At 35.1% G+C, this 15,625-nt stretch overlaps 1 protein-coding gene across 1 annotated transcript; it reads right to left on the bottom strand.

Annotated features, from left to right (window-relative positions):
• Positions 1 to 3,793: 3,793 nt before the first annotated feature.
• On the bottom strand, positions 3,794 to 11,453 carry LOC135128211 (zinc finger protein 239-like). Its single transcript, XM_064055106.1, has 4 exons — positions 11,383 to 11,453; positions 11,275 to 11,328; positions 11,065 to 11,112; positions 3,794 to 4,670 (listed from the first exon to the last, which is right to left on the bottom strand). The coding sequence occupies exons 1-4, from the start codon at positions 11,451 to 11,453 to the stop codon at positions 3,794 to 3,796; spliced, it is 1,050 nt and encodes a 349-aa protein (XP_063911176.1).
• Between the last annotated feature and the right edge of the window lie 4,172 nt (positions 11,454 to 15,625).

The following is a 15,625-nucleotide window of genomic DNA, read 5'->3' on the forward strand; positions in this document are numbered from 1 at the left end:
ATTTTATATTTTTAGTAGAAATATCGTCTAGATGGTAAAACGCTAATCAAGTTTTGGCTAATCATCTCTACCAAAAATAGGATTACGTCATCTCTAAAATTTACGTTGGTAAATGTTATTTAGATTTTATAAAGTAAGATGTACTTGTGGTTTATGAATTCGTGTTGAGTTTTGACCTTAGACACCCAGATTTTTGGAAAAAAAAAATTGTGCAGGGCTTTTATAAATGATTCTAAGGGCGTAGTTGGCCATGGATTTCGAAATTATGCCTCACTATGACGTTCTCACTTGTCATTAATAACATTTGTAACCTGTCATTTAAAGTCGGCGTTTTTATTGTTTTAAAGTTTTTCAAGTGTGATTTACAGTAATTCTCGTTGATCGAAGCTCAAAACAACAAAACAGTCGTTTTCAAAACTCTTGATGGTTGCGTACGAAAATTTTGTTTTGGTGCTAGGAGACTTCGTAAACGAAAAGTTTGTGTATTCTGTAACCCCTTGTAAGCAAGAATATTTGGCCAAATACCGAGATTTAATAATTCAAGAAACATCGTTAAAGACTCACATTAAAGATGTAATCAACAGATTTGTTCGAACTGGCAGCGTCAACAAAGAGACATCTCGGGGAAGACGTTGAGTATCTGAGGAAGTTGTTGATGATTTAAGACAACTTGAGCAGAATCCGCAAACATCTTTGACAAAATTTCCTCTACAGTCACGAGTCTCTGTTGCAACATGAAATTGAACAATGGGCCTTGAACAAAATGGTGAACATTTTCAACATTTACTGTGATGCTTAACCGCAATAAATTTGTTTCTTTTTATTGCAATGAATTAGTTTTATTTTTTAAAAAGATATGAAGCATCTAGGCAACCAATTATACAGATGTGTATGGTCTTTGTCATGCGTCCTTGGGCATTTAGTACGGTTCAAATCGAAGAGGCGGCACGTTTACATGACCTACTACGACCCTATAATCATTTATAGAAACCCTGTATAATAACATTTTAATTTTATTTTGAAACTGCAAAATCGAATGCTCTGAAATCTTGGAAGTTTTATCGTAAACATAGAAAATCGTTAATCGAAATCTTGCAGTTTATGCCCCCAAAACAATGATGACGCCGTTTTGCGATTTTTTCGAATAAATGTTCTATAAATTGTATATAATCACATACTCCCGTTATGTGACTTCGGAAAAAGTTGAAAATTGCATAACAAAACTTTACAATAATTTAACTTTGAAATTGCAAAACCGAATGCTGTGTGCTTAAATAATTAATCAGTCCTCAATCCAACATCAATTAATTTCATTTTCTTTTAACCGCTGTGGAATTTGTTCACGAGCGTAAGCGACTCTATAATTTTACGTTTACTCGACCTTTCATGACCCCTAGAGTAGGAACAAATAGGTCTCCCGTTTCCGTCTGTCTGTCTGTTCGTCTGTCTGCCGTCCCGGATTTTTATTAGACAGATAATAACCTAAAGTACTGGGTCAAGTGTTGTCAATGTAGATGGTAAAACGTTAACCAGAATGTGATGACGTCCCTTCCAAAATTGCACATAGCAAATGTGTTTTAAATTGTATTAAATAACATAGTCCTACACATGCAATTTATGACGTCGTGTTCAGTTTTTACCCGAAACGTCCAGATTTTTGGGGGAAAAAAATCAAAATTATGAAAGAACATTTTGCATTTTAGTTTTGAATTCGCAAAACCGAATGCTTTCAAATCTTGCAGATATTTTAAAGTTATGATAAGCATGATAAATTTTTAATCAAAATATATTTGCTTACCCTCCAAAAATTGATTACCGTCAGCTCCAAATTTTGCAGAAATAAATCCTACCTAAAATGTCTAAAATTTGTACCTGGGATTTGTCATTCTATTCATATTTTTTTGGATTGGTTTATACAGAGTGACACAAAAAAATTAATGAATCCGTGAATTTACTTTATTGATTTAATCAAGAACTGCAAAACCGAATGCTTCGAAATCTTCTGTCTAAAGTAACCTCATTTGACATACCCCTTTTAAAACTTTTATGATCTAAGCGGCTTACGCCAAACCACCCTTATAAGTCAAACTGACTATTGTACTACTTAACTCAGTTCACAGCTACATTATGCCAACAATGGACAGTAATAATCTTGCGGTTCGGATTCACAAAGCTTACAATAGCCAGAGTTTTAACAGGTGTATGTCAAATGAGGTTACAGTACAACCATTCGTGTTTTATTTCGTGTTTTTCAGCAACTAAAAGGTTATTTGGTTTTAATTAATATCACAATAAACTGGCAACATTTTCCTAATTTAGAATTTAGAATAGAAACTAATTTCTCGGGGTATACTATATAATAACTATAAAGTTGAAATTCTCTTGAAGTTTGACTGCAAAAATGGTCTAGTGGACGGAGGAGGTAACGTAAGTAAATATTGTTTATTTTGAGTTACAGATTCTTTGGTTTGAATACTTGAATTTCTAACAAACACTAGATTTCCTTTAGTTTTCGCAAGGTGCTGTATAACTAATAACTAATAACGACATCTGGTATGTTTCTGTTTTCCCCCGACATACTGTGTCAGACGAAGACAGAAACAAGAATATATCGTTTTACAACACCTTGCCAAAATTGTAAGAATTCTACGATATGGAATAAATTTCATCGTATTTGTACTAACTTTTCTGATGTAAGGGAATTTAATTAATTACTTTTGTTCTACGTAATTCGGTTTTTCAAAGTAAATAATGAGGAATTAAAAGGTTTTAAAATTGTACACAGGTACCCAGAACATGTTTTATCATACTTGGAGTTTCAGACGGTATTTTTAAAAGAGGGAATAATTTAGTAACAAAAGTAATGGTAAAATAAGAACACACGGCCTAGATTTGTGTTTAGTTCCATGGAAAGCTGCATTCTATGTTAAATACCTATTCACAGTCAGATTTTATACAATTGGTTATTGAAATTGTATATTTCGTATTTTTTATTACACCGAACTGTAAGTATACTGTCCTAGTTTTAGAACGTATAATTTACATTTTTGAGAAATGTCTATAAAAAGACCGTAAAATTCTTCAGTTGTAAAATGTGTTTCGTTTGTTTCGCTCGCCATCCTTCCATCTACGTTTCACAAAAATTTCGGCATCAAGAAAATTATCATGGTATTGCTAAGAAATTTCTTTTGTTTTTTAATGGGGTTATTCTTGGCAAAACTCAGTAATTTTCATGCAAATTATTTTAAAAACTTTAAGTAACTGCTCAAGTAGGTCATTCCAATAGCCCTGTTTTTCTCGTTCAAGTCTTGACTATTTCATACATTTTAAACAAACACAATCATAAGAAATACATAAACATAAATGACAAAACTGCAAATTCAAGAAAAACTGAATTTATTAGGTACAACCTAAAATATAACACAACTTTCAACGTTCATGCGAAATATAACCAAAACTTGTATGATCATAATTACATTAATTTTTAATTTTGACATAACCATTTACCTAATTATTGTTCAGCGCTATCTCTTCAATATCCAACGAAACAACAACCACAGCACTGACTTGGAGACTCCGTCACGTTTCGATGTATACAGACATTTTTAATTTTATTCTATTTAGGAATCAGAATACATAGAACACTGAGAAGCTATAAAGTACATCAACAGACCAGTTATCAATGGAGTAAAACTTTCTTATCAACATAAATTACATGGAAAAGCGAAACCAAAATTGCACACAATCATAAACCCAATGGTACATTCAAGTCTAATGTTTCCTTTTTTCGGAGTCATGACTTAATTTTGCAAGAGTGTTTATTTAAACCAGACTTGATAACAAATCCTTTACCACAAACATCACATTTGTACGGCTTCTCTCCAGAATGACGACGCATATGGATAACCAAAGTAGTTCTTTGTGAAAAACTTTTGTCACATACGCTACACTGATGCGGTTTTTCTTTAGTATGGACCCGAATATGCACGATCAACGCTTCTCTTTTAGCGAAAGCTTTTCCACACACATGGCAAATATGTTGTTTTTCTCCGGAATGCAATCGCCTATGAACAACCAAACCACTTTTAGAAGTTAAAGTTTTCCCACAAACTTCGCAAATCCAAGTACCACCCTCATGCCTCTTCAAATGCTGTTTATACGCAACCAACGTGTGGAAAAACTTGAAACACTTTTCGCATTTGTGCACAGTTTCCACGTGATCGGGATTGTGTTTCCTCGTGTGAATGTTAAACTGGCGCTGGTCTTTGAAAATCTTCCCGCACACGTCGCAGACGAAGCGGAATCCTTCATGTTCGGTCCTGCGATGAAGTTCCAGTCTCTCTTTGGAGGTGTACCCTTGTTCGCATGTATCACAATTGTAGGGGAATTTTCTGTTGTGAATGTAAATAATGTGGTTACGGAGATATGTTTTCGAGCTAAATGCGCTTTCGCATAAGGGGCAGTTGATCTTCTCGTCTTGGTTGTGGCTGGTAAGATGTCTCTTCAGATCAGATAAATGAAAATAGGATTTGTTGCATAAACTGCAGCAATGCTGCTTTTCTCCGTGTGTGACTACGTGCCATCGTAAGCGTCTTCGGTTTTTGAAGGGTTGTTGGCATATTTTACAAAAAAACGGGGGCTGATTCATCCGGTCTTCAAAAAAAAATAATCTGAAAGAAAAAATATGGTGAAGTTAGATACCAGTTGTTTAATAAACATGAAAGTTTCTTCACATATAAAAATGCGGTTCAGATGGTAATTTCAAACCGTGTATTGAAGCCCAAAGATCGAATTTATAGTTCCTCTTGCGCTCTATGTAATACGAAAGGAAAAACCTACCCTTTATTACTTTCTTCTAATGTTAGAAAGACAACAGTAAAATTGGATGTATTGTACAAATTTTAAAAGAAAAGAAATATACACATGTATATAACCAGGTGCCCCAAAAAGTGCCGGAATTGGACACTGAAACAGCTATTTTTGAAATTTTGTAGGCATATGGTCAATGAAGAACTTTACGTATGACATTTTCTATTTTTTTCACTTCAGACTCAGTGGAAAATGCACTCAAGCTTTTTGTTTAATCAAACAGCTTGTATATCTTTTATTTTTGGACTACATTCAAAAGTATAAATAAATCTAAAAATCGCATAATTATAAATAAAAATTGATCTATTTCGGCATTTTTGACAATTATCATTAGTTTTGCAATTACTGAGTTTATTCCATAAGTAATTTCCCCACCGTATAATAACCTGCCATCTCCTACTGATGTGAGTATGAACAAGTCTAAATTTAGCGGTTACGGTAATCCTTGTGTAATAACTATTTTACTTACAGTCTTATGTATTATCATACCATCTACCAACTTTTTGACAAGCCGACTACAGTATTTTACTAAAAGGCACAATAAATCTAGCTAGCTATAATCTCAGGGAAAATGCATCACAACATGCAATCATACATGGTAATAAGAAAAAGCTTTGGTATAGATTTGACAATGATGACGTTTTTTCCAATGTGTAACACTTGCCATGGGCAATCTCTTCATATTGCTACTGCAAAAATTATTCTGAAATATATATTCAAGTAATTGTTATGAATAAATTTGTAATGTATTTCGAGCTCACCTTTTATTACAACATTTACCTAGACCGGCCCTATTTTCAATGCCGCTTCGCTTGATTCATCTTCATTTCTTTCTTATGCAGATGTTTATTCATAAGTAGAAGAATAGGTACCTAATAAATATTATTCGACAGAAGTTCTTACTTAATTATATGGTAATTTTATTGTGGCCTTAAAAGTTGCTATTTCTATTTGCCAGAACTATACTAGCCCAAACGGCAATAATTATAAATTCCAGTCTACCGTCAGATAAATTATCTGAATAAACCTGTTTTAGACCTTTATAACATTATCTATTGTGTGATAAGAGATCCTTGTAAAATTTTCCGAAGATGCGGACCTGTCAGAAGGATTATCCAAATTTTCTCAAGGTTTTAACTGAAATTAATGTTCTCCACATTTCATATATCAGCTCAAGAGATAAAGACTTTGACTCCTTCATTACTCTTGTCATTGACAACGAATAATGAAGCTTACTCGAAGCAAATTGATGACACCTACCATCCCAAGCTTAAATAGAGGTTACTTCCTGCATTTGGCGTGTACACTTCACCTAATAAACCTATACGCCGCCCTGGTTCGAGGTCTAAGGGTTTTTGTCGAGGGCTTTCTAGTATGTACGGCTATGATGGGTGACCTATCACCGATGACGGCGGCCGGGCGGCGTTCGTATAAAGAAAAACCTGGAGCGGGTTGCCGGAAGTCTCGACACCGGGCTCCAGAAAAATCTCGAAGCAGCGTTCGCAGACCATCCAGAGGAACACAAGATTATTTAAATAGGGACACCTATCGGAAACAAGCTCTTTATGATTTTTCTGTTGATATGTGTATGGTTTAAGGAAAGTGCGTTGGTAGTGTTTTTAAATTAAATAAAAATATGAGCGGCCGAAAAAAAAATGAATGGTCGAAATGTTCGATTTCGTCAGAAGTGCAAATTTGACGCCAAAGGGCGACAAAGCGCTGAGGGCGAAATGCATTTCGTTGCCGTGGTTTATATACTATTTTTTTCACAACCAAGAACCAAAACGATAGATTTCATTCAGCTAAAAGTTGTACGGAATAAGGGCTTAACATTCACAAATTTATTAGGGAGTTTTGGAAATATTCAATGCATACCATGACAACCAAAATTTGTTTACTATCAAAAAAGTGATTGTTTCAAGAAATTAGTTCAAGTTTCGGTTCAAGCAAGTGTTTTTGTGATATGAAAGAGCCTCAGAAATCGCGAGATTTGTACGACAAAGCGTACAACCGCTTCAGTGAATGGTGCAGAAAAAAGAAAGCGAAAACCTACTCAGAAAACGTACTGCTCGACAAATATTGCCAACAATGTTTTACAAGGAATAGTTTCTTCTGATGGAAATTTAAATGCTTCATCGAGTGTATCATCAATGTCACTGTGAAACATGTTACTTTTAATATTAACGTTAATAAAAATTGAATTAAAGTTGGTGGTTAATGTTTTCTCTTGCCTGAAAAATAAAACTCCCTAGAGAGTTTTTTTCTCTATGGATGAAATGTATTATCCGTTCACGATTTTTATATAGTAGGGTGGGCTATGAAAATCTCGTGAGTTTGTAGGTATTCGATGCAGAAGAATAAAAATTCCCTGAACTTTTTTCGTTAGGTTATGTTTTATTAAGTTAAAGCTTAAAAAAAAAGCCAGAAATATAAACATTGTTGCCGATACTTTCAGTTTTCAGTAGCAATGACCAAGTTAACGGTATCCATTTCTTAGAAAGTATAAAATTTTACGCTATTTGAAACAGTTATTCGGCTTTTTGTAAGTGTTTATTTCATATGTAAGGAACAAACACTTAAATTTCACTTAAACATTGTTTTTATATGAATGGGGGTTCTACATACGACTATTGTCGCATGCCACATTTAGCATCTCATCTTTAATTCTCAATCATCAGTTCGTTCTGCCCGCCCACTCTTCTTAGAAATGGAAATTTCGACCTTTGTGAACAGCCTGTTTCCATATCTTCCAAATTCTTTTTTCACTTTTCTAAGATTACTAAAAGGGTTTGTAAAAGACAACAACCTTGCTCTATTGCTTTGATGGGTTTAGCTCTTCTGAAACATTTTTCCGGCCTTAAATTGAATGATTTATCTATATAGCTATTACTAATGCTTATGTAAGTGCTCTTTATTTGCTTTTACTAAGTACTTCCAAACGCTTATTAATAAGAACGTTACTATACACCTTCTCCAAGTTCATGAACAGTTACAAAAAAAAAATTAAAATGCTTAAAATTTGGTGCAAAGTAACAACGTGGATGATCTAACTAAAATTATACTTATTTTGTTGTACGTCAGGTAGTTTTTCACACACTACCTTGGTAAATTTAGAACGAAAGATGCGTAAAAATATCACCCCCCACAAGCTACAATTCACTCCATTTCCATTATTTCGCTATGAAAATCTGTATCATCACCGTCATTTGCAAATTCAGATTCTGAATCAGATTCATCTAGCGAAATAATGAAAGGAGGTAAAGATTCGTACGAAAGATTTCCCATATTTTTTCCCAATCTGCCAAAATAAGTTTTTCAGAATGTTTACAAAAATGTTGCCACATGCTTGGAGTACATTTAGAAAGCGCCTCAAGCCATACACTCTCCACCCTATTTTTTAATGAAGGTTGAGAATTTATATGCTTGTTGTAATAGTTCTTACAAAATCCCCACGCCACTTCAATTGGATTATATTGACAATGCGGAGGTAATCTAAGAGCTTCATAGACACTTTCTTTTAATGTCTCGTCTACCAAATATCTTTTTTTTCTATTGTTCCTGAAGGGTTTAATTAAATCCCACAACTGTTTTTTCAAAATTTTTTTGTCAAATTCAACACTATGTTTAAAGAGCCATTCCTGCATTTCACATTTTTTACTAGAAAAAGTGGGTGGTTTATCCAACTGAACCGAATGATACGGTGCATTGTCTAAAACCACCACACATTTTTGGTTCAACTTTGCTAAAGCAGGAATGAGCCGATTAACCACCCAATTTTGAAAAATTGTCCCGGCCATCGTTTTATGATAGTCTCTATCGTTATTTTTTGAATTTAAAAAATTGTTACAACCATCCAAGAACCCCGTTGAACAACCCGCGTGGAGAATAGCAAACCTTGATCCTTCACTTTTAATTTTGGTGGGATTGCTTTTAAGATCACTATCGTGCACCCAGCGACGAATAGACGAACCATTTTGACAGATCCATGTTTCATCCAAATACACGAAAGTCAAATTTTCACAAGAATTTAGAAGCTGTAAATATGTTCTGAAAAAAGTCATTTTGGCTGCAACGACATTTTTTTATTCACATAGAATTTTGCGACCATTTACTTCTCTGTGTTTATAACTCATTGACTTAAGAATTTTGTATAATGTGGTTCGCCCCCCTTTAAATTCCAACTGTTCCCTAGAATATGCCAAAAGAGTATCTACAGTGAAATATTCGTTTTTTTCATTAAGTTGCCAAATTTGTCGTAACATATAAATTAATAAATCGGTTGGTTTTCGCCTGCCAGATAGTGATGTTTTTAAATTTTGATCCCCTGTTGACAAAATTTTCGCCACAGTTGATGTTCCCACCTATGAGAAAAAAAATTAAAAAATATTTTGCAGCGTATTTTTACATTACAGAAAATATGTTCGAGACCCTCATAGTTACTTCTTCAAAGAAAAATGGGGCCTGTGTTTTCGAAATTGTAAAAATAGTATATTATTAGCCAAGGTTGCAAAGCCAAGTATTCTAGACCGAGCGCAAATTGGAACCCGAGACGCACAGCGTCGAGGGCTCTGAAGCGCGAGGTCTAGAAGTGGCTTTACAACCGTGGTTAATATACTATTTTTTTCACTAGTAGAAACCATAAGACAATAAATTGAAAAAATAAACGTTCAATTTTTTGACGCAACATGATTTTGTTTTGATTTCTAATCAAACTTAATTTAAATCTTCAACACAAAGAAAACCGTTTACACGTCGCTGAATTAATCATTTTATCTTCTACCGTCTACCAACTACCATGCGGATACTCAAGTAATGTTAGTAGCACACATTTATTCATTTTTTAAGAAATAATCACATTAAGTATTGCGTACATAATCTCAATCTTCTTTTTGAACCCGTGGTCGCAAAAGTTGAATTTGCTACCTCTAAATGAGTCGACATTTGCATGCTTCATGGCTGCTAGTGAAAAAACATCTTTTTATTGCTATTTTTTGTTGCGGTAAAACTATTTTAGGCATTTTCTTTTTAAATAATGTCACAATGATCTGTGAATCTGTCACAATGACAAATTATCTATGTTGACAAAATTAAAACATTTGTTTGCTTGATTAACAAATTGTGTCTAATAATTCTGATCTAATGAATGAAGTAGAAAAGTGGCAATCCAGCTCAAAGCAAATGTCAATCAGACTACTGACAAACAAAAAACTAAATCATCCAATCAGTTTATCCAACTTAAAGAAAAAATATCAAAGCTTACTTTGCTATATAAAGATCGTGAATGGATAATTCTGACATGATTTTGCGACCATAGAAACCAACTTCTACTCATGGTCGTGGAAAAACTTGTTTTGTTTTTATTATTTTTTTTTGTTATATCTCATAAGTAGGGCGCAGACATCGGGGAGTCCTGGCGTCATAGATGTGCGTGTCTTGAGTTGCAGCAAACCTCAAGGCCGCGCGTTTACGTTGACAATTATTATTTTAGGCAATTAGCGAAATTACGTTCCGTACAACGTATTTTACGTTAACGTACACAATCACCAATAGGGACACTGCATTATCTATGTTTCTATAGATATAACAGTTTTTTCTACCAATACTTGCCAACATAAGACTGATTTTGCCAAATGATACATACTTTACTCTTTATTTTGTGTCATTTGCCAAAATCGGTCTTATTTTAGCAACTACTAGCCCCGCCCACCCGCCCTCTCTTTTCTTAGAGGGTATCTCATTTGCCAAAATCAGTCTTATCTTGGGACCTACTATCTCTGCCCACCCACCCTCCCTTTTCTTAGAAGGTATGTCATTTGCCAAAACCGGTCTTATTTTAGCAACTACTAGCCCCACCCACCCACCTTCTCTTTTCTTACAGGCTATATTATTTGCCAAAATCACTCTTATCTTAGCAGGTACTAGCCCCGCCCACCCGCCTTCTCTTTTCTTAGAGGCTATCTCATTTGCCAAAATCAGTGACTGTTGATAAAACTTGAATCCACCATTACACTTCAGAAACGAAGGAACAGTCAAAACAACGGACTTTACCAGGAGAGCTTGTTCCAAAGAAGGCGAAAACGATTCCTTCGATCTGAAAACTTATGGCCACTCTTTTATAGAATTCGTAAGGTATCATTTTCACAGAATATTTAGAAAAGGGCAGGACAATGACGGGGTAGTGTTATGTAGACTTACTGTCTTGTAAAGTCCTGTTTCATCATGATAATGTACCACCTCACACGTCTACAATTTTCACAGTAAAATTGGTCGAATTACGGTACGAGTTACTGCCGCATACTGCAAATACGAAAAAAAAATGTATTAAAGACTTTTAACCTTATGAAGCTCTATTAATCCCTCAAATTTAGCAGAATTGTTAAACTAACACATCACTGCATGCAATACCGGACTCCACTGACGTGGGCACTTCTGAAAGATGGCCTGCTGATAAAGGAAACTCTACTGGGGGGAGAGCAAACTCTGTTTCTCAGGCGAGGGATGGAGTATAGTTACGGAATTAAACATAAAGCAGCCGCTTCAGGTACCAGCGAACACAGTGGGAGCTTGTGAGGGCACCGCGGCATGGTTATAGGTAGTTGTGGTTCGTGCAAAGAGACTTTTTAAATTGCTGGGTTTACATTTTTTTTTTTGTCGGTTGTCAATAACAAAATTTGCCACCACGACATTTTAATAGTCGGGGCATCGCCATCTATTTATCTTAACTAAGATTTTGCTCACTTAATTTTTGTATGTCACTCACAGTATTTGAAATATTTGTATTTGGATTTGTAACCTTGATTTGATTGGATTAAAAGATACAGGGGTTTTGCAGCTAGGAACCTAGGACCGCTAGAACTATTCATAGATTTTCCCTTCTGTGAAAGGAGGAAGCACCTTTTCGGCAATTTGCTTGTTGCTGTGGTATATATTAACTTCATTTAGCATTCTAAATACTTTGTCCGATTTAAATAAAAGATGTTTCCCATCAGTGCTGACTTTGACTTCCTACACTCTTCCCGCTCCGGATTGCGTCAATTTGTATCGGAACACATTCCGCCATTTCAAACCCCACACTAGATGATCATCGTTCATGGCCACTTTTCAAATTTTGTTCACATGACAATTTTTGGCGGAAGGTTTGGGTTATCACAAGTGTCATCTGAGGTAGGTAAAACAGCCTATTTTTCAAAACAACAGTAAAACAACAAACATGTCAAAAAGTTTTTATTATTTATACAAATAAACAATTACACAGATTTATTAGCATGAATCTTCATATGCGAATTAAGTAAAGACTTAATAACAAACCTTTTTGAGCAAACTAGACACGCAAACGGTCTTTCCTTACCATGTGCGGTACTAACATGAACCTTTAAAGAAGTTATCTGTGAATAGCTATTTGAACACAGTTGACACACATACGGCTTTTCTTTAGTATGAACTCGTTCGTGCACTATTAAAAGCTTCTTATCTACAAACGGTTTCTTACAATATTTACAAGGAAACGGTTTCTCCCCTCTATGGTTTCGTTCATGACTCTTCAAACTAGATAGCGACGTAAATTTTTTACCGCAAATCTCACACAGACGTAGAACACCCTTATGAAAAACCTCAACATGTCTTCGTAAACCCCCCCTCGACGTGAAATGCTTACTGCAAAGATTGCAGTTCATGGAAACAGGTTTCAAAGGACCACCGTGTTGTGTTTGTAGGTGAGATTTTAAAGAAGCCATACTGAATTTGTTTTGGAAAAGTTTACCGCAAACTTCACATAGCGACGATATAATGTTATTTCTGTGAAATAGACTCTTGTGAATTTGAAAACCAATCTTCGATGGAAACTGCTGTGAACAAGTTCTACATTTGACGACTTTTAAAAAGCTCTTTTTTATTACAGATGTTATTTGTGGTAAAATCACATCTGAAGAATCATCTGTCGTATAATTCACGTCTATTTTTGGAGAAGGTAGTTTCCGGTAAGTACCACCGTTGGTCAACGTAGTATCAATTGTAGCAGAACTTTCTCGCGTACGATATACGAGAATGTATTTTTTCTTCGCATTTTCAGAATTAAGTGGGCTTGATAAGGGTACCCATGACACTCGTGCCCCTTGAGGGAGATGAGAGGTCGCTGGTGACGGTTGTTCTTTTTGTAGTGGTGCTGCTTGCATTTGCGACAGTGGATGGGCTTTGAATTGCAGCAACTTTGAAACCTGTGATGGTGCCATTGAGACTTTTGGTTTTTCTGCTAACGATCTAAATTTTGAAAATTGTGTTGATTTTGGTTGAAAGTGTGCTACGTTTAACCCTTGTACTAGTTGTGATTGTAGCGGTGCTGCTAATGATGACGTTGAAGCATTTACTAACGTTGGTACATGCACCAGCGGCCGTGTTTGTGGAGATGTGAAAAACTTTGTAGCTTGCGGTAGTTGTACCTGTAGTGGTATTGTTGAAATTTTTGGAGATGGTACAACTTGTATTGTTTGAAGGAACAACGGTGAAGCTTTTAAACTCGATACTGATTTTACTGAAGGTAACTTCTGAGTCTGAGGTTTCGATTGTGCTTTCGGTGCTAATACATAAGACGATTGTTCTTCCGTGTCTGATAATCCACCATCAACGGCCACAAATGTAATTTCTCCAGTTTGATTGCTGTTACTATACCTGAACTTCATTTCGGTCGATGATCTGCAAAATATGAAGAGTTAAAACACTACCACAGAAATGCAGAGTTCTGTTTCTTCTAACCCAAAAAATATAGGGGAGTAATTTATTACAAAATTAAATTCACAATATGTTACAACATATAGTTGGTATTTTTCTACCTCCCTAAGACAATCAATTAATATTTATCTTCAGCTAAAACAGCAGGCACAATTCTTTTTGCAAAGCTGTCTATAGCACTTTTGAATTAAGCAACATATAAAGGTGTAAGATTTTTATTAAAGACAAGTCCGTAAAAAGTTTTCCACAGAGGTACTAACTACTGGATAATAGTAACAACAACTATCAACTATGGCTACACTAATCACGAGGACCCTGACAAACGTGGCTCTTTAATGCGCTTTTAGAAATAAATCCCTTATTACAAATGTCACATTTATACGGTTTTTCGCCAGTATGCAACCTTTCATGTATTGTAAGTGGGCTACGCTGTGTAAAAGCCTTCCCACAGAATTGACAACTGTACGGTTTTTCATTAGTATGAATGCGAATGTGAATTCGTAGGCTATATCTACTTGCAAAAGTCTTCCCGCACACATCACACACGTGATGTTTCTCTCCATTATGTGTTCGTCTATGGGCTTGCAGTGACTTGTAAAATTTACCACAAACATCGCACACTTTGGGTTCTCCAGGGTCTACGTGACATTTCACATGTCGTCTTAAGTCCCTTTCGTCATGACACCGTCTGGAACAAAGTTCACAAACGAATTTATTTTCACCGGCGTCAGTAGAATGTCTTTTCATGTGGGTTTTGTAGTGCGATTCACACTTGTACATTCTCTTGCAAATTTCACATATATAATGTATACCCTCGTGTTTGGACTGTTGGTGCGTAAGTGCTGCAAATCTGGTACGAAATCCTTTTCCACATGTATCGCACTTGTGACTAAAGTCTTTTACATGCATGTATGTAAAATGTACTTTAAGATGATGGGCACTATTTCCTTTGTAGTCACACAAGTTGCAAGGAAAATTGCGCTTGTTTTCATGGCGTGAGGCAATGTGAAGATCTCGAACGAACCGCGAGAAAAACATCTTGTCGCAGAAATTACATGGGAAACGTCTGCCTTTGTGGTAGAGCATGTGTCTTGAATATTGTCTCCAGGTTGCGTAAGTTTTGGAACACACAGTGCAGGTGTAGGGCCTTTCCTTATAGTCAGATGGGTAAGCATTGGATCTAAAAAGATATAGTGGAACAATTTAAAATATCTCCCATCAAATTGTTTTTGTTTGTTTAAAAAAAAAGCAGGTCAGCGAAAGCAGACGAGTAGTAAATAAAGCAAGGATCGAGGCAAATTAAAATTTTGCACAACATACATAAGTCAGCTCTACGTAACGCATTCTGAATTTGTATTAGACATAAATTTCGCCTCAAAGTATTTTCTGATAAAATTAGGGCTAAAGCGCTTAGATTGGGTGTCGTTAATGTCGAAACTCTCGCTTCTATAGTGTATTCTATGGTAATACTAATAATAACCTGCTTTGTTTTATGAAAATTTCAACGTTTATTAAACTGTCATTAGAATATTGTTATGCAACCAACAATACATCCAAATTCCATTAATGTATTAAACTTGTTTCAAAAATGATTTTCTCTGTAAATATATGTCTAACAAATACGTAAAAATTCCTGAAAAAATTAAATTATTTGTGAAAAAAATGTGCCACTAAAGTCGATAAGTTTCTATCAAGAGCCGATCTTTTCATCCAATTAATTATGACAGATATTGTAAGTTAAGGTTGCTTTACGTTTGACATAAACGACAACGTAAAAACAAAGTTAGGCATACGTTTAATGGATCTATCCGGAAGTATATGTAAACCTTGTGTAATACTAATTGGCAACAATGTTAAAAAGTACAACGTGCTTAGAAAAACGGCGCTAGAATTAATTTTAAATTCAAAGCAAAAACCAGCTTGAGTTTTAAGGCAATTACTCCACATTAACATCTCCAAAAATTATTATTTATGTAAGGTTTTTTTCCTCATGCACACACGGTTTTGTTTTAATAAAGCAAAATGTTAAAGT

This window comes from Zophobas morio, unplaced genomic scaffold (genome assembly GCF_036711695.1).
Source record: "Zophobas morio isolate AGI-343-1 ecotype UQ-CSIRO unplaced genomic scaffold, CSIRO_AGI_Zmor_V1 ptg000012l, whole genome shotgun sequence".
Lineage (NCBI taxonomy): Eukaryota > Metazoa > Arthropoda > Insecta > Coleoptera > Tenebrionidae > Zophobas > Zophobas morio.